We start from the raw sequence: 20,222 nt of genomic DNA, 5'->3' as shown, positions 1-20,222 counted from the left end.
GCGGTATATTTGCTTGGCATTAAAACTGATTGTAAAGGCAAATATTTAATGCAGGAGTTATTTCAGTGGTCATGGTTAAAGCCATCTCTGCTCTGACTTGCCAAACAAATGACTAAGTTATGGCTCATTGTTAGGAAACGAGAACTATTTTATTTTCACAATTTCCTTAAAGAATGAGAAATGACAATAAAGAATGTACAGTGAGAGACCTCAGGAAAGCTGGTAGATATCTGAAGGCTATCTTGAAACTTGAGGATGTTCTTGAAGAGCAGAAGCCTTTTTTGCTCAGCTTTAAAGTTTCACTTATTTGGTGTATGCGTGTGGCTTGGCAGACCTAGCACACAATTCACAAAGCATTTTTGTTCTTCGTAATCTATTACCACTGTTCTTCCTACACATATAATATTTCAATCTTAGAGGGAAAATTTGTGTCAGTAATCCTGGCTCACTGTTTCCTAACTTGAAGATACCAATATGAATAAATGTACCCTTTGAATGGTAGTAATGGAGAAAATCAGTTTAACTGAATTCCAGGAAACGGAGAAAGTGAACAACATTTGTAACCCCATCTAGTCAAAGAACTTGAACACTGATTAGTCTTGTTGAATGTATGCCTCTGACAGTCTCAGTCTTGTTTGTGCTTAGCTATTCAATCTTCCAAAAAGAACTTTAATCTCAACCTTCCAAAGAAGTGCCATAATGAATATGCAATTGTTTCTTTTGTTGGGTTTTTTTTGTTTGTTTTTAAGGTCCAGCTCCTTATTTTCATTTTGACCTGAAGGTTTATCCTTCTTTGTACAAGAACACAGGCTTCTGCTAAACAAGTTAGTTGTGATAAAATAGCTAAACCCTTGTCCCCCAAACCCCAAACAACCAAATGAAAAACAACCCCAAAGCATCTTCCTGAAAAGTTGATGACTAACCAGGAAGTAATAACTTAATGTCATTCATACAGGTTCCTAAAGAGTGACAGATTGAATATTGATCTCATGGAAAACCATGGACAGCTGTTGCTTATGCTGGCAATGGATAAAGGAACAATAACCAAGTATATAACTGACCATGTGTGCAGTTGTGTGCTGCGCCGTACTTTGAAACCCCCGTGAATGGTCTGTGCCACTTTCAGCAGTGACTGTGGTCTTAATGAAGCTACAAATGAGAGCCTGATTAAGTCATAAGAGAGTTTAGATATTAGGAAAGCTTTCTTCACCAAAATGGTGGTCAGGTATTGGAACAGGCTGCCCAGGGAAGTGGTGGAATCACTGTCCTTGAAAGTGTTCGAAAACTGTGTAGATGAGGCCCTTAGTGGCATGGTTTAGTGGTGGTGTTGGCAGTGCTGGGTTGAAGGCTGGATCTGATGATCTTAGAGGTCTTTTCCTACGTAAATGATTCTGTGATTCTATGCTGGAATATCCAAGTGAAGTGTGAGGCTTGTTGGTGTTCTCATCTGCACATTCAAATAGGTGCTTTTGGTTTTGTTTGATCATGCATTTAATCAAAAATAGTGAAGTATATGTGTTTACTTGCACTGTCTTAATAGCTGTCATTTCTCACTGGCTTGTGTAAGCTTATCTTTATTACTTCCCTGAGTTTCATCTTGTCAGTTGCTGTAAAAGAGAGTGGAGGAAAGGCATGTGCCTTTGCGGAACTTCCTGGTTTAGGGTGTTGCACCTCAATATCCCAGAAACATTAGATGCCATTTCTAGCCACTGTTTTCAGGTATCTTTATTATCTAAGTAAAAGATGGACTTAACTAACTTGTAAGAAAAGTCCCTGGACCAGTCTTCCACTTCTAAATGCGGAGTTCTGCTGGAACTTAGCTTACAATAAAAATCTGAAGTAGGCAATTATTAAAGGAAGAAAAATTGTGTTACCAAGACACTGTATAAATCCGTTGGAATATCTGAGTGTATTATGTGCTTATAAATAATAGTCTGAGCTTGGAGATGGAGACAACAATCTAACATACTTAAAGATGGGCTAACAAGGATGGCCTGAGTTTATGAACAATTAAATAGGTAAGGAACTTCATCTTAGGAAAGCAATGACTATGGGCAAGGAAAAAAAGGTTCCAAAAGCAGCTGAAGCTTTCCACTGGACCCCGATGCTCTGAGGATTACAAGGACTGGAGGCCATGAGTCTGGGGAAAGTGCTAGCATTGCTCTCTCTGAACAAACATCTAGTCACTACTAGGAGCAAACTACTAGAGTAGATGTACCTGTTAGCATCAGCAGTTATATGCTTTGGGGTAGTCTGACAGTATTGTGTCATGGTATGAACTTCTTATGGGGAGTCAGCACCTCTGGCACAACTTTAGGGTGTCTTATTTCTGCAGCTGTATGCTCAACAGCCTTTCTACTTCTTCCATACCTTAGTGCCAAGATTTAAAATTCATGCTCCTTGGTTACTATCATTTGTATGTTTTTCTGGTGCTTAAGTCTTGAAGCAGGCTGGCAAATAGCCAAGTAGGAGGCAAGACCTGATGGTCCGTGCCAGTGAAAGTGATATTGCTCCTTCAGTCAAATGTGTTTGTGTGATTGCTTGCAGACCTAACTTGCACGTAATTTCTGCTTACCATAGCAAGTGTCTCACATTGATCCTGTTTTTTAAAATGTGCTTTGAGTAAAGCACGCAGATGTCACTTAGCTACTCTGTGGTGTTGGGGTTTTTTGTTATAAACACAGCACCTTCACAGTGCCAGCACTGATGATACTGTGTGTTCTTAAGCAAGCAATGCTATTAGCACATGAGCGCTTCTAGAATTATGTTGTACTTGTCATGTTATAAATGTTTGGGTGATGTTTATTTTAGGAGCTTAACTCGTCCTCTCTTCTAATAGCTTGAATTATGCTTGGCAACAGGCTAGTTCACATCAAGATGTGGCATTACTGAGGCTGTACAGTGAGCTCTGGAATGGTGATCCTGTGCAAATGCAGTGTCACCTGAAATCATGTGTTTTGCCAGTCCTTCCTGATGGAACCATGTGTGAGCAACACTGGACAGAGCATGCTGGGAGGGATGCCTGGTCATGGCAGACTGCCTCTTTCCTGGATGCTGCCATCTCTGCCTTCAGGTGTATGACCTTCAAGTGAAAAGGTCAGACTTGTGTGACTGTGTCATGTTAAAGAACAGGCTCAGATAAACTGGTTGTAGTGTAATGCACATTGTTAGACATATGAAATGCTTTAAATGGTTTCTGACTTCAGTGACTGTGCTAATCCTGACTGTGCAATACTGTTTTCTGCTGAAATACGGATCCTGATAATGCATTTTGTCTGGTATCAAAGCATGTTCAGTTGATTAGAGCTCTTTTAGACTGCCTTCCTGCATGTCTGGGCACACCTCCTCCTTTCAGATTCATTGCCTACCCACCCTCGTTTATACAGGCTGCACAAACATAAGCTGATGGGTTTGAGTGAACGGTATCTGATGGTGTGGGTGGAAGAACCGAGTGGGGTACCAGGAAAAGCGTTAAATTATCACTGTCACATTGTGTCATTAACAGAAACTGATTTGCATTCTTGTTGTAACTTGTAAACTTGTAGCTTGGATTATTGATTGTAGTTGATATGGGTTTGATTCCTGTTTTCCCAGTACTGATTGAGTCACTGCCCTGCCGTTTTACAGCACATCCCTGGGTGCCCCTTGTGTTAGTATAAATGACAAGGTCTTGCTGTGAGCCTAGTTCCGCATGTTGCAGTGTATTTCTCCTGGATCTGGGGCTGCTGGCAGCTGATCTCTTCTCCTTTTAGGAGAATCTGCTTGCCAAGCTCCTGTCTTTTTTTTTTTTTTTTTTTCCATATTTTCTGTTACCCCAAGCTCTCATATCTGTGGAGGAGCAGGAAAGCTCAGAGCTCTAGTAATGAAGACTTTTTTTGCAATATGTAAGCACTTGAAACATGCAGCTGAAACTTGGCAAGTTGAGCTTTACTGAAGGCACAAAATAGGTGAACTCTTGTGCTGGACTACAGGGTGTTGTGGAGGCCAGGCATGCGTAATGCTTGCTGATGTTAAGACAAACTCAAAGAGTTTATTAGTAGCATTTAGTTTAGAGGATTGCAAGTCATTATTTGCCAGGAACGGTGTATGCTTGGGAAGGAGTGTTCTTGAGAAGGGCAGCAGTTTTGTGCATCTGCTACTGGCCTCTCCTATGGAGGAGATGCTGGCTGAGGTTAACTTTTCATTCAGCCTCCTATAGCAGATCTTAACTCTAAAGAATTTCTCACCACCAGGAAATGTTCTCCATAAGCTTGATGAACATAGCAGTACCTGCACAGTTACAGAATGTAATTTTTTGAGGACTAATGTTCATCTAGGTTCCAGATTTTTATACACTGCAGTTAATCCCTAGAATACCTCACTTTTCATGCAGGACTCTAAATGTGGATGTGAAGCTGTATTTTTAGCTGTTTTAGTTGCTCATGAAAGTATTGATTACGAAAGTGAAAACTTGCTTTGAAAATAACTGAATGAGTTGATAATTACTATATGTTCTCTAGTTATATGGCAGCCCAGAGCACTGTGTGAGCAGACTTGCATATACAAATGTGTGCATCTGTATATACAACTGTTACACATTCCGTGTTTCTCTACTCAGTCTCAGAATGACTTTTTTTTTTTTTTTTTTTGGAGTTTTTTCAGTGTTGACTGAATCAAGGTTTATTTAGCCATTTTTGTTGGTTTTGTTGAAAATCTTGGCATTATGAGCTATGAATGCTGTAAGCTAACATGTCATTCTTTAAGTTCTTGGGATCTCAGTCTCTCTAAATCTTGACATATTGAAGTTCCCTGTTTGCTGTAGTGAGAAAGCTCTTGAAAGAGGTAAGACTGCTGGTTGGATCTAAGCTAATGCTGAGTCAAAATTCAGTCTTTAACTTTTTGTTGCATGAGTAGGTGAGCAAGCTGTGTTATGGGCTAGTCTCTGGACAAGTAGAAACCAGTCTGAATGTGTCAAAACAACAGTGAAAGCAAAGTCTGCACATACTTTTCAGCAGTTATGATTCTGTGATTGACTTAAATCAATGGAAAATTATTTAGCCCAGGTTCTTGCCCTGCCTTCAGGGAAGACTTTTTTGGAAGAACTCTTGAATCTGCCTTAAGTTTCCTAATGGAAGTACTCTTGTATTTGAGGGTACTGAAATTGTTCATGCTTCTCTAGGGACTGAATAATAGTGGGTAGGGAAAGGATCTAGACCAGCCTTAAGGAATCAGGAGATTTAAGGTAGTAAAGCTGTTTGATCCTGGGAGAGTAGGAGGGTGCTGTCTGATCCTAGTACTTTGTTAGTTCCTTCTTCCATGATCTTTTAATCCTCAATCTGAGGCAGATTTGGAGTCCCATGTGAAGACATGGTTGTGGGCCAGAACTCAGTCTGTGTTTGGCCCATCATGAGCATGCAAATTCCTGCAGTTCTAGAACTGTCTCAATTTGTGTGCTGCTTTTGTACTCAAAACTGTTCACAGGCCCTGCAGCCCCTCTGGAAGGCTTCATACTTTTCACTGATAGGAGACAGGATTTATTTTGAATGCTGTGTTTCCAGCTGAAGAAAATAAAGTTAAAGCAGAAATGTCAGCTTTTTGAAGGATTCGTTCTTCCTTTTAATAACTTACCTTTCACTTTTAAGTGTACTGAGTTTATTTTCCACTTTCCAAAGTAGTTGTTGGTAAGAGTTTGTTTTCTTTCCCCTGCTGTGGTTTCTAAAGTGGTTTATATGGTTTCTGTGAGGATTTGAATTGCTTTGTTAGACAACAAATCAAGAGTTACTTCTCTAAAGTTCCTCCCAAAGCAGGCACTGATTCCTGTACAGAAATTTGGTCAGGGAATTATTCTTCAATGTGTCTAATCAGCATCAAGATAGCAGAAATAGTTTGTTTGTTTTTTTTTCTTTCTTTCCTTTGATCTGGTAGCTTCCTTGGCCTGTTTCAGGGTGTTGCAACCAGTACTGTCACCATGGTTGAGAAGGTTGATAGTGCAGATCAAGTATTCTCTGGTTTTGCCAGCTCTGGATTTTTAGTCTTTAGGGACTCTGATACTCCTTGTGGTTAACTTACAGTCAAATCATGTCAGATTTTAGCACGCATATTAGTGTGCATTATTCTGTCCACCCTGTGTACTTAATCCTGATGTTCATGTCCTGCTACTTTCTTCCCACCAGATATGTCATAATATTATTATTCTCATTTAAGGACGTCACACTCTGGTGCCTGCATTCTAGTTAAAAACCAGTGACTTGTTTGCTCATTGTTTTTGATGGCAAGTGTTCTCATTCTTCCTTTTTTTTTTTGTTTGGACAAGTGTTGAACACCACCACCCATCTGGAGTGATGGATTCAGCCTCTTCAGTTTCCCTGTTCTTCTGTTGGGAACCTGACCTCTCTCCATGAGCAACCCTAAAGTGACACTTAGTTGCAATTGAATAGAGGGTTCAGAAGTTGCTTGGCAGTCAGGGAAGCGGAAATTGCTTGTGAAAGTTAGCATGCTCAGACAACATTGTTGTAAAAGCCTAACCTGCTTAAGGAAGTTGGTCAAAATGGCTGCACTTGATTCAAAACTTAGTAGCTTGACAATGCTTACTATCTTAAAATCCTGCTTTGGCTAATAGTTTTTGATTTTATTTTATTTATTTATTTATTTATTTTTTTAATTCCAGAATTTTCGAATCTTCTTGGAAAACATGAAAACAAAGATCTACTTTTTAAATATCTTTCAGGACACTTGACACATTCCAGAGAAAAGCTGGTTTTTTGGGGTGTTTTTTTTGTTTTGTTTTGTTTTACTGCGAAGTTCAGAAGAATCTGCATTCTCTGGGATTTTAAATAAGTATAAAATGAAAACAGTTTAAAGCTTAGCCTTCAAAATGAATGTTGAAAAGTCAGATGACAAAGCAGAGAAGGGCTTGAAGTCTTCCTTACTTAAAAGGGATGAAAATGGAAATAACTACACATATCACAGAGCTGAGCCTTCTTTAAAGAATTGTACCGCAGAGACAGACGATAATTTGACTGACCAAAATACAGTGACTGAGCATGAAGATGATACCACCATTCTTGAAAATAACAGTGACTTCAGAAGTATTCTTTTAAAACAGCAGGATATTGAAGCACTTCATCTGCAGAAGACACCTGGTAAATACAACTGCACAGGAGCTCTGTTGGGAGATGCAGATGCTGCATGCAAGTCTTCCATGACTGAACAGACTTGTGAGTATCCTTTGAACTGTGACTTGAAAGAAACAACAGACTTACTGAAAGGTAATGTTGCTGTGGCAAAAATGCAAACTCAGAGCATCAAACTATCAGTGCCTTACAGACAGACTGACTCTGAGTGTGTAATACCTGGTCCTACTTCAGAACAGAACACACAATCCCTGGTAAATGACAGGGCATGCTGCCACCTGACCATGTTGGATGTTACTAATGTTATAGGTGAAACTCTGGGAACTGATCAAAATGATGCCATGTATCCAAGAGAAACACTAGTCTCTTCTGAAGTATGTATGAGGGAGAAATCTGATAGAACCAGCCCGGAAAGAACACCTAATTTCTTCTCTGCGGCAGTGGCTTCAGAAAGCCCAGACGCCTGTTCAGAACCTGAAGTTTATCATCCTTCCCCTGCAGGTGTCAAGCACGACCTAAATAACACTAGTAAGCCTGATAAAGAATCACAGGAAGCAGAAGCAGAGTCTGTAAAACTAGCTGCTGGATGTAGAGATCCTTATAGGCAGGATGCATTATCACCATGTGTTATTTTTAATGAAGATGACCAAGTCAGATCCTTGCAGGATGCGCCTGACCATGGTGAAACTGGGAATTCCAGTGCTAAAACGTGCGTGGATGGTTCTGTAAATAGTGTGCCCCTTCTCCCACTAAATAAAATGGATGAAGAGCAGTTATCGAAGAAAACCGGTGAACTCTTAACCAGAGAACAGCATATCTCTGGAAATGCTGCTCTTCAGGATATGTGCAACACCTCTTTTGTATCTTACAATGTACCAAAATTAAAGAGGGCTGTTACACCTGATCTGAAATGTGAAGCAACTTTTGTGGTCTTCAGTCCTATGGCTGATGAAAGCGATCCAGCTCTATGTACTTCAACCCCTAAAGAACTATCAAAAAATACAACTTTCTGTGTTCCAGCTTTGGTGGAACCCAGAGACAAGTCTCCCAAACTGAGACCAAATGAGGCATTTGTAGGAGGGCATAATAGGCAGCCTTTGCATAAGGCTAGTTCAGGTCAAACTGCAGGAAAAACGGTGGGCAGGTCGCCTATTGTGTCAACAATAACCAAAGCAAAGAAATCGGAGATTGTTAGTTTTCCCAGACCTAATTTCAAAAACGTTAAGCCAAAGGTTATGTCTAGACCTTCTCTACAGTCAAGAGACAGTGCAGCCTTTAAACAGTCTCCCCAGTCCCCCCAGCTATCAGCTGGCTCTTCGCCCTCACTGGTTGCTTCCCCAAGGCGATTGTCCCCCTCTATAAAAGTGCTGAAGAAGAAAATAGATCTTGCTAAAGATAGTGCAGTGGAATTGCCTGTGAATAAGCCCCACAAGCTACATCTTAACAAACACCTCTTCACTAGCCAAGACGTACATGCCGCAACGCATCCCAGAAACGCTTCCCACAAGGCTTCAAAGGCACCTCTGTTAAAACAGAATCCAGAAGACACTGGCAAAGCAAACTCTACCCATTTGGTATGCTCCTCTGCTTCTGCTGCGCTTCCAGCATGTGTAGAGAACTCGAAAGAAATGCTGAATGATAAAATGGAAAGTTCAGACTCTTTAGGGCAGCCCTGTGCTCAGAACACCTACCTGGCTGGAGGTGAAAGTGAGCAAAGCAGCAACATGGGACTCTTTCTGGAAGCAGCGTTGTTAAAAGATGTGGCGAATGAAACGTTTGACCTGCACTCTGTTCCTTTGGTAAGCTTTTTCCTTTACATAATTATGTTTTGCACACTTGATAAAAGGGAATTCTGCATTGCACAGTGCTGAATGGAAATTGGGGAATGGGTTTTGTTTCCACAGTTGTAACTGTAGGGTTGATTTCTGAGGTAAAGGCTTTCCCTAACAAAGGAAAAGAAGAAATTGCAGGTTTACAAACTGGTTGCGCTCAAGTGCAACTTCGTGTCTTCAGCCTTCATCTTATTCCATGGTATAAACAATTTTTTTGGTAAATTCTTTTTAAGACAATGCAGCTGTTAAGATTTATAGTAAAAAAATGAGTCTTAATTTTGTCAAACTGGTAAAATTGCATAGCAGAACTTGGTGAAATTTTTCAAAATATGCCTTTTAATATGCATATTCATCAAGGTAATTCTAGTGGTGCTGTAACTTTAAATAGATGTTAAAGATAAATTGCTGTTTTCAGTATTCCATTTCAAAACATGCTTTAGAACTAAATTACATTTGAATTTACTTTCAAAAATATTGTGCGTATGTTAACAATAATATTAAGTCACATAAAACCTGAAGACCAGCAACTTGGTGAAGCGTTTTGTTTTTAACATCTTAATTTAACAATGTGCTTTGAATAATTTGGGAGGTTGTTTATTTAAAGGAGAACTGGGAATCATTTGAATAGTTAAGAGTAGCCAGGAAATATTTCTCATGCAGAGGGCATATACCTGGTTATGGGCAGTCAGCCAGCTGGAAGGTGCAAACTTCCTGGCCGGGAGGTATGCGTGTGCTGGTTGGTTGGGAAATATTTTGGGATGAGTCAGCTGCCTGTCAGAAGAAACGTGCTGCTTCCAAATACTCTGAAAGAAGCTTAAAAGAAAAAGAACTGTGGGAAAGAAGGAAAGAGCTTCGGGCTTGTGCTGACTGAGATCTCGGGAGGTAGGGACATAGAGTTGGAGTCCTGCTGCTGTATGGAGTGCCTCCTGTTGTTTGCTTGTAGATTCAACAGCCTGTATTAAGAGCGAAATGGAGGCATTAGCTGTTACTGGTAAAACAGGTGTTGTCTGAGTTTTTGTCAGGCTTTATTGATTTGCAAGAAAAACTTTAGTAAAGCTTATTTTATGGAAGAAGGTACTTCAGGTAAAGCAGAAGCAGCTATCCATTTTTGAAACATTACAGAAGAAATTAATAATATTATATATTATAATAACTTGAAAACATAAATGAATGTGAAAGCTAGGATGGTCTATTTTAATGCTAAAGTCTTTCAGAACTCTGATTCTGCTTCACTCCTTCCTTTTGGTGCTGAGGGTTGGAAAGAATGCTTTCAATTCACTCCATTGCTAAGATGGAAACTTCTGTGATACGTGTTGTCCTTCTGGTATCTGCAAAAAATCAGTAGACCAAATTCTATAAAATGTGCAGTGGACCAATCAACTGGACTGAACTTAAGAGATGCTCTTCTGAAAGTACAGATTAACTTCTGAAAAAGATGATGAGGCTTGGAGTCAGAAGTGCCAAGTGCATTCATATAACCAAATTGCTGCATATCAGCTTAAGTCACAAAAAAGCATATGAACAGCTGTACATTTTTATAAGTTTACCAATAGAGGTTTAACTTCAGAGTGTGAGTGGTCATGAATTAGTGCCTATATAAAATGGAGCAAGAACTCTGTAGGAATGGTAGAGGAGTACTACGTGTAAACAGGTTATTTTAAACCTGTTCTGGGTCTGCTCCTGAATTTGTTCTGTCTGTGGCACATGAATGTGAAAGTTTTTAACCTGTTTTTGTGTTGTAACATAAGACCTATATTAAAAAACCTATTGTACAGGCTGTGACATTTCAGGTAGTATGGGACAACTATCTTGTCGGTGCATTAACTTGCATAGTTGCTTGGTGAAGAATTCATCTTGAGATTGGGTGCAGTCATGTAATTTAATGGCTTAATTGAAGTATGGGGAGGAAGAAATTCTGATGTAAAATAGCCTCTGTAACCTCTTGAGTGTGTTTGTCATTAGCAGCGATTAGCTTCAAACTAATAGTTTAGTGTTGCTGAAGGCCGCTCAGGAGATGATACTTGAGGTTCTGAACTACGGATGTGGACAATGTGACGGCAGACAGCTAAGCATATCCCCTACCTGTGTTGTCAGTGTTTCCTTACAGATGCTGGAAAGGGAGACCTTCGGCTTCTCATAGTGGTGGTGTGTGGGTTTTTTGTTGTTGTGTTTTTTGCTTTTAGGTTTTTGTTTGTTTTTTAAAAACCAGATACCTTCTGTGAAGGATGGGACAACACCAGGGAAAAGCATACTGAAGAAAGGTGCACTCACACTACGGAGTGCATCAACTCCCAAGGTTAAAATGGTGCCATCTGTGTTGCCCTCAAAGAGAGGATGTGAAAATAAAACTATCGGCGCAGTTAAAACACCTCACAAAGCGGCTGTTCAGTCATCAAGCTCTGGTAAGAGAATTTTTCTCTGGAATATTACCACTTAACCAGTTTCTTAAAATTAGGATATCATATTAAGTGCTCTTCTAGAACGCTACAGAGCTGTATTTTTGGTGCTACATACTATTCTGTCTAGATTGCAAATTGCTAATACATGGGATGAGAAAAGGCAGGTGACACCTCATTAGTGTAAAATCTCATCTTGTGTTTAGGAGGATGTGGCACTAATAAAAGAAACAATATTTAAATAGTATTTATAGTTTAGTTATATAACAGAAGGTTGCAGAATTATTTGAAAGATGTAGGACTGAAGATGAGAAAATACAGGGCTCGGGTACAAAGCATTTAGGATAAGCAACTGTATGCTATCCCAACAGGAGTGAGCCCTTATTTCAAGACATAACATATTTTGTTCAACCTAATTTTAGTACAGCTATAGGTCTTCCCCTTTCTAGAAACTATAATTGAAAGAGACACTACTGCTTGAGCTGCTAATTAAGCTCAGACTGATTAATACCAAAGGTTGGGAAGGATCTTTATATCTAGTCTGTAGGCCGCTGTTTAAATCTGGTGACTGGAAAATACATTCTGTAACTGCATTGTAGCGAGTCAGGAATCCTCTTCTAGGTTAGTGCCTTTTTTTAATCAAGTGTGGTAATATAGCTAATGGCAAAGATATCCTGCCTATAAACGGCTACACTACAATACAGTGTGATTTTGAAAGTGTGCACACCCAGCTATACCCAGTAAAACCTGTTTGGTTTTTTTTAACCTGCTCAGTCTAAGATGATAAAACAGTCCAGTCTGCTCCTTTTAATTATGTACAGGTGGTGAAGCATGATAAAATCTGTATCGGTAGTCCTTAATGGGATGAGTCCCTCAAAGAAAGTGGATATAGGCTATTCACTGAATTGAGCCTTGCTAATGTGAGCAACTTGCTCGGTGAACTAGGTACCTGCTTGTAAGCCACCAATTTCTTGGAAGACTTGTCACCTCCCTTAATACCAGTTTAGAGTTTTCCTGTCTGTAATTATAGTCTTAGAAATATTGAGATGGATATAGATATAGATGTATATTTGTCTTTTAGATTATTAGTCCAGAGTAGACTTATGATACTATCACTAGAAATAAATGTAAGCGTGGCTGGATTATAGGAATAACTTTCTTCCTTCGTAAAAACAAGCCAACCAACTAACTAATCAACCAAAAACCAGATGCACTTTTAGAAGAAGTCATTTGCTGTGGAAAAGAAAAACCTTTATTCCCCAAGTTTGTTTAGCTAAACCTGCCCCTCTCTAACTCATTTTATGTTGAAACTAAGGCAGTCAGTAGAACACCTTCTGAATTTTTCCTGTTGGAAAAAGGCTACTTAGGGTAAGAGCATGAAGCAGCACCTCAACATGTCAAATCTGTGGTATGATCTATGAGACCGGAACTCTAATGCTGCACATGAGACTAATTTTTTTAACTCCTTGCCTTCTCCCCAGCCCCGCTTCCAATGTGCGAAGTTGCGAGCACATTCTACTCTCCATTTTGCTTATGCAGTGTTTTGGTGCTGCAGGGTAGGACTCGGTGCATTAAACTGTGCCAGGTTAAGTTCACATCCTTTGCTAAGGGAATTTTTAAGCGTGATTCCTTGCTTCCTGGTAAACACAGTACTGGCACAAATGAGAAGATGGGAGTGCAGGGTGGGAGAAGCAGGAATGGAGAAAGGAAGGAGTTACTTGGTATTGTTACCAAAGCCCTGCTGTGTTTTATGGCCACACCTTTTAGGTAAAACCCTGTCTATTGCTGCCTACCCCATTTGTTTCTGAAGATTCTTGAAGTAGAACTGTACATATGCTGACTGCAGCCAAGCAGCAGCTTGTAAACCAAACCCAGTTGCCCGTTTTAGCTACAGCCTTCCTGTAGGGAGTAACTGTTTCTTCCAGTTAAGTAATTTGAAAACTTTGGCATTCAACTCGTGCGTTGGTATAATTCCAGCAGCCCAGAAAAATAGCTCAGTAGCTGTACAGTTGTTTGCTGTCAGGATTTCTCCAGACTAGAGAGACTAGCTAAGTCTAGGATGGAAAGGACTTTTCAAGGTCACCTAGTCCAGCCCTCCCTGCCTGTAACTGGGTCAAACACTGAATTCAGATTAGGTTGCTCAGGCATTTGTCAATCTGAGTCTAAAAAATCTTAATGACCTCATTGCTTCTTGAGGTGCTAACATAAATGTAGCTTTTTCTTAACCAGTTGCTGGCTGTGTTTGGATTGCTAGGGAGGAAGGAAAATCAGTGCAGTGAGTCCATTAAATACTCTGATAGTATAGCTCTGTGTCGTCTCTCACATGTGTGTGTTGAGGGAGAGAAGCAGTCCATCTGTCCAAAATGTATTAGTATATGTATAATCATGAGCTTGTGAGCAGTGGATTGTGTCATGCGCTGTCATTTCAAGTAGGAAGTGGAAAACTTCCCTACAACCAAGAAATAAAGGAGAAAATGCCATGTATAAAACGCTAATTAGATATAAATTATTATTTATCTATATCTATATAAATATATATAAATTATATAAATATAAAGTCATTGCAACTTGGCAGGAGTTGAGATTTTAGTAACATTTTTTCTCTTGGAGACTTAAAGCTTGTCAGTGGTAATGCACTAACCAAGAGGAAGCTTATCTTCTAAGGAAATTCCCCGATTCTCTTCTGGACAAAAGACAGCAGAAGGAGAGGAAAACTCATATCTCAAGTGTTATATTTTCTTGAGGTTCTTTGCAGAGCATGTTAAGCTAGAAATAACTTTTTTATTAATTCCGAATGGTTGCTGACTGCTTTTTGCCAGCATTGGTGTATCGTGGCTGGAACTTGGAATTTTTTTGCTGAATTAGAAATAGGTTCTCTAAAGGGTGAACCTGACTTGATTCTGTGTAGTGAAGTGGTTTTTGAAATGAGAAAGTCTAGAAATTGGGTCACAGTTGTGAGATGCATCAAAATTATCTCTAACTATTTCTCCATAACATGTAGATTTCTGTAATACTGGATGGCAGGCAGTGCCTATTACTATGTTAGTTTTATATTGGTGAAAGCATTTATTAGAATTCAACACACATAATAAGGTGTTTGAGTTACCTAGTTTTTACTGGAAGGCGTATGTAATTTTAGAACCCTGGTTCAGGACTTCGAACCAGTCCTGAAATGAAAACAACTATTGGTTTTGTTCCCAGCAAACACACACGCCTTCTAATTGGGTGTACATAACCACTGTGGAGGAGTAATAACCTGCTAATAGTTGTGGTATTATGGTTTGGGAAGGGTGATGCCCTTCACTTAAAGTAGAAGGGGAATGGAGAAGCCAAGGAGCTTTGGTGGTCCCATGGAACATCACTCTTTAAGTTCTGCTGTCAGCCTGCCCCAGCAACCACAAGTTACCACCCATGCAGCTGGGTGGAAGCACTGTGACAGTGAGTGAGCCATAGGAAGTTGTTTGATTTGTGTTTGAACAGCATAAAATAGGGATATAAATTACTTACTTTAGATCTAAAAATGTGAATGCTCACCATTGATGTTTTTTCTCCTATTTTTGATTACAACCTACCTGTAAGTATGTAAAAGAAAGGAGCTTTACCAGCAAGCAAGATTTCTGATATGCTACAACTTCACCTACACTTCTGCATTAGTTATACCATTGCTTTAAATTACTTCCCACTGTATGAAATTTCACGTTGTTACTGAATCTTAGCTGTGAGAGCTCTGTCAAGCCTTAAGTGTAACTGAAACTATTTGGGAATATGAACACATGAAAAACACTATTCCTCTGTTAAAGACTTCCAGAAATTAATGAAAGCCATGTAAATCATCATTGTAACCAAAATGTTTTTCAGTGTCTGACAATTACTTCTGACATTTTGGGTACCATTTTGTCTCTGACTTAAGTCACCGATACCCAATTAACGGAGTTATGGCCCTGTGCTTTCCTTATCTTTTCCATGTCTCTAATCCATTGGTACTCCCTCTTTCTCTTGTGAGTATTTTTACAGCATTTAACTAGAGTAATGAAAGCTCAGGTAGAGAGAAGCTTGATGTCTCTTCTGTGTTTCCTTGAAGACTTTGAACAACTGAGACCATACAAAAACTTGATGATACTGAAGGTCTTTTTCCAATGTTTGGCAGCTAACTGAAGCATGGGAAAAATTATTCCCCATATGCTACAGGAAATATGCTTTAAGTTGGGTTAGATCATAGCAGGTTTAGTGATACTTTGAAATACTGATTTGCTTGTTAGTTCATAATTGCAAAATTCCTTTGGTTGAATTTTGGCTTGATCTTACACTTATATATGTAATTCAGAGAAGCTTCCAAAACTAAAACTAGAACAAGCCGTGACAGATTAAGTCTGTGTTCATTATTGAGTGTTGTTCCTGTTATTGCACAAAGGCAGGCTTTTCATATGGAAAATTGAAACCAAATGGTTTCAGTGGGTTTTTCATACAGCTGGAAATGTATGTAAACTTAGTAATTCAAGACTTTGGTATAGCCTTTTGCAATACTAGTGAAGCAGAGGCAAAACAGTTCAGTTCCAGTAAGCATTCCCACAGTTCTTGAGTCTCTGTGCTGACACTGACCCAGGAGCTAAACCTAACATGGTTGCTGTGAAAATCACTTTTCACCTTGTATTATTCCTGCTATCTACCATGTGACTCTTTAAAGTTGGATTGACATATTGCCAAGAGGAAGCAAAATATTTTAAAAGCAAACGTAACTTCCAGGTTCTCTGGCCTGAAGTAGTCAGACCTTTTCTCAAAATGCTGGAATGAGGAGTTACTTGTAAGGCTGTCCATCGACTTTCTCATGAACAAGTCTGAAATGCACCAGTGTCTACAAATAAGGCTTAAAATTTTATCTCAACCAGTCTTTTTATGCATTTTCTTTTGCAGAACAGCTGGTTTCTTTTACGGATCCTAAAAGCAGATTCCTCATGTGCTGACTTATCCAAGATCATTATTTATCCTTTCATTATTTGTCCAGATTATATAGTCCCCTTTTCATTTTCTGTACTGCATATGTAGGGGTTCATTACAGTAATTAAAGCCTGTGTTAAAAGTGAGCTTTAAACTCCTATATTCCCCTTCAGAGGTGCAGGAAGGAAGAAACCAATACACGGGTCTCCATGGAGCATAAGGTCTGTAGTCTATAGTATGATATAAAGCTTGTCTATCATCCCTCTTTTGGTCATCTTCACCCAAATCGCTCCACTGCACAGTGACTATGTGTCTCATAACCAGTTCTCTTCTGTTCTCTTCTAATTTGCAGGATGAGGTGGGGGGAAAACTTACCCCATGTGTCTGAAAAGACTTTTGTCCAGCTGATCAGTTAGTAAGAGTTCAGAAAACAGTGGAAGTTGTGAGGATGTAGGAGCCTTGCAGGTCATCCTTTCTGTGATTGCTTGAGCTGGACTTCCCTGGTGACGTTTCCACTCTATTTTGCTATCTCTTCCTGACCATTCTCAATGGGAGTGGTTTGCTGGAAACTGGTTGGAGCTACGTACATCCTTGTGCCAAGTATTGATCTCTAAGCCTCTGCCTCAGATGTGGGTCATTCAGGTACAAAATGGTCAATTTGCAATTTGAAACCAGAAAGGAACCATAAAATTATGTAATCTGAACTCAATTTAGTCAATTTGCTTTTAGCTTTGGCTACGTGCACTAGTAGAAAAACTTGCTATAACTTTGACAGCAATTTCCTTTTATTATTTTTCATTAACAAGGAGCTCATATCATGGGATAGATACTGCTCTGTTTTGCAAGCCTTAGGGTTCAGCATAAAAACATCCATTTGGAATAAACTATTTCCTATTTAGTTTTAGAAGTCAAATTGATCATGGGAAATGAGTAAAGGTGGACGGGTTTTGTTTGTGAGGTAATACAGGATCTGTTATAATGGATGATGTCAAAGCAAGTTGATTGATGTATCTTTCGTTTGGTATCTTTGGGTGTGTTCCTCTGAGGTCTGGGGGAATAGGGGGCTAGTGGTGGAAACATTTGAAGATGAACTTAAGTGATCTTCTTTCCCAAGTTTCCAAGTTTTCCAGTGTTCTGTTGGCTTGCAGCTTGCAGAATCGAAGAATCATAGAGTGGTTTGGGTTGGAATGGACTTGAAAGATCATCTAGTTCCAACCCCCCTGCCATGGGCAGGGACACCTCACAAAGCCTCGTCCAACCTGGCCTTGAACACTGCCAGGGATGGGGCAGCCACAGCTTTTTAGCGGATCCTGTTCCAATTTCCCACCACCTTTATACTGAAGAATTTCTTCCTAATGTCTAATCTAATCTACCATCTTTCCACTTAAAGGCACTTCCCTCTTGTCCTATCACTACATGCTGTCCCTCTCCAGATTTCTTCAAGGTTCCCTTCCGAGCACTGGAAGCTGCTCTAAGATCTCCCCTGAGCCTTTTCTTCTCCAGGCTGAATGACCCCAGTTCTCTCAGCCTGTCTCTGTAGGAGAGGCGCTTCCACCCTCTGAGCATCCCCATGGCCCTCCTCTGGACTCTGGGAGCATTCCATTCTGTCAGCTTTGTTTCTGGTGCCATCAGTGGCCATTCTGTTCCCAGACTTTTTACAGGTGATTTATGACTAGCCCAGTTGGGGTTTTAATGTGTTATTCCTGTAACAGGAAGCATGATCATACTTGCAGAGGCTGATACTAGGAGTTGACATATCAATGCTGTCAGAAATGTGGATGCATTTGTAAGAATATACTCCTTAAGAAGTGAGGTGTGCACCATTTCCATTTCCCTGCAGGGAAATTTCTTGATGCTTCGTCATTTACTTGCAGGGGCATGCCGGTGTGTCTTCAAATAATTCTTCACCTATATTGGTTAGTTTTGAATTCTCTGAGGGAAGAGGTAAAGGAGGAGAGAAATAGGAATCCTTGTCTTCCTGAAAAAAATTGTATTTATGTTTTGCTACATGGAGGTTCTTTCATGCAAGGAATGCAGAAACTCCTGCAGCAGAAATCTCAAAATATTTATAGATAACATAGATATAAAAGCTGCAAACTATCAAAAAAAATCTGAGTATAACATGAAGGGGTGTGTGGTACAAAGAGCTGGACAATAATGAAAAGCGTAACAGGATGTAGTTGGTGGTTTTCTTTTGCCTCAGCTTTTCCCATAGTGCGTTGATTTGACTTCTTGTGCCCACTACTCCTAAGCAAACAGGGATTTCCAATAGCTGTGTAAAACTAGCTGTTGGGGGTTGTTTGTTTATGTTGGGGTGCAAACAGCTTATGATAGACTCCTGGCAAAGCTGACATGGGCAAGCTTTGCTACCAGTATGCAGCTGCCCATGAAGCTGGAGCCAAGCTCCTGTTTGGAAACTGGCTCTGCCTGGGGTCGTAGGAGATGACAGTGTGACTGTGCAGATGTGGTCTCTTGTGGGGATGCTCTGGTTCAGCCTACACAAGGAAAAACCTAACACTGAGTCAGTGCAGCAGGGAGTGTAAGGGCAGACACTGCTGAGAGGTGGGAGAGCAGGCGTGAGTTTGGACTTGAGGCTGGGAAGGGGAAAGGCTATTTCCAGGTGATGGAGAGGTGACATGCAGGGAGTCGAGCCTGAGGGAAAACAGAAAAGGGAAGAGTCTCTCTGATAGTGGAAGGATTTAACTCGGAGGAAGTTTGCCACATTTCAAAGCTGGGACAAATAGGAAGGGAAAAAGTGAAATTTAACAGTATTTGTACACGAGTGTTGTTCTCTTCCTCTGATTTGAAAACACCCCGATCACTCTTCTGACAGTGGGAGTGTGTAAGAGAATTAAAAGGGTTGACTTGGTGGTTGTTAGCTGCTAATATAATGCACTGATGATCAGTTTTTCAGTTTTAGTCCAAGAATATTGAGCTGCAATAGGAAGAACACATCAATACCTATCCACATGGCTGCTGGCATCCTGGTTATGTTTTTGGCACTAGCTTGCTGCTGGTTCCTTGATATCTGTGCCAAAGAGGAGCACTTCCCTAAGGATTGTATGTGAAGGGGAACAATACTGTGGAAGTCTGCATCAGATGAGGAATTCGGTCTTGCCTTAATAATGTAAACTGTTCTCTGATCAGCTGTTATCCCCTAAACAAATATCTTTCATCTTAATATTTCAAGACCCACCAGTAGCTTAACATTCCATGTCTTTGTACGTGTTTATGTTTATCAGTTGAGATATTACAAGCAACATGACATAACTGTGTCCTGCCTTTCTTTGATAATTTCGGTGGTAAACTGAGACTTTTAAAAGGAGAGATAAGTAGAAAGGGATTATCTGTGTACCTTTAGTAGAATTATGAAATGTACTGTAACCACTCTTTATTCCTTGAACCAACAGTGATGTATATATATTTACCATAATATGGTAATACTAATATTTCTGAATGGCCAATCAGGCAACCTGGGGTGCTTGCAGCCATCAGGAATCTGTTAGTATTGAGCTCTACAGTGCTTGAAATAGCAACCATAAATGCTCTTACAACTATGTTAGGATTGGTGTGCTGGAAACAATACGAAAGTCTAGTTTGTCATTCCATGATTTATTACTGCTTTCAATAGATGCCAAAAAATCTTATGTTTTCTTGAAGGTTTACCCCCCTTGCTTTACAAAGACCTTGTACGGTAGGTTTAGACTGCATCTTTTCATCATGCTTGAAACGATTTTTTTTTGTTTGTTTGTTTGTTTTTTAAAGCTATGAAATTTAGCATTTCTGAAACAAAGCACTGTGGATTTTTAAACTTGCAGGGGAAGTCAGAAAAGCACAAGGCACCACTACTAGCATATGTTTATACTCTTAATTTGATTTTTTTAGACTCCAGTGCTATTGAAGGAAGCTTTAAGTTATTCTTGACAATAACCACCTATGAGAAGGGT

The 20,222-nt window shown here is 39.8% G+C and overlaps 1 protein-coding gene across 2 annotated transcripts in view; it reads left to right on the top strand.

Annotated features, from left to right (window-relative positions):
• Positions 1 to 5,522: 5,522 nt before the first annotated feature.
• The window catches only part of MTUS1 (microtubule associated scaffold protein 1), a gene marked incomplete at its 3' end in the record, with an annotated part of 87,740 nt that continues 73,040 nt past the window's right edge, over positions 5,523 to 20,222 (top strand). For both annotated transcript variants that reach the window (XM_080638111.1, XM_080638110.1), the window contains exons 1-2: positions 5,523 to 8,911; positions 11,154 to 11,346. In XM_080638111.1, coding sequence (XP_080494237.1) covers positions 6,854 to 8,911; positions 11,154 to 11,346 — 2,251 coding nt within the window. In that variant the 5' untranslated portion in view covers positions 5,523 to 6,853. The remainder of the gene's footprint in view (positions 8,912 to 11,153; positions 11,347 to 20,222) is intronic.

The sequence above is a fragment of the Psittacula echo genome (genome assembly GCF_963264785.1).
Source record: "Psittacula echo genome assembly, chromosome: 1".
In the NCBI taxonomy this organism is placed as follows: Eukaryota; Metazoa; Chordata; class Aves; order Psittaciformes; family Psittacidae; genus Psittacula; species Psittacula echo.
The sequence above is the reverse complement of the archived record's forward strand: the minus strand, read 5'-3'. Positions and strand labels throughout refer to the sequence as shown.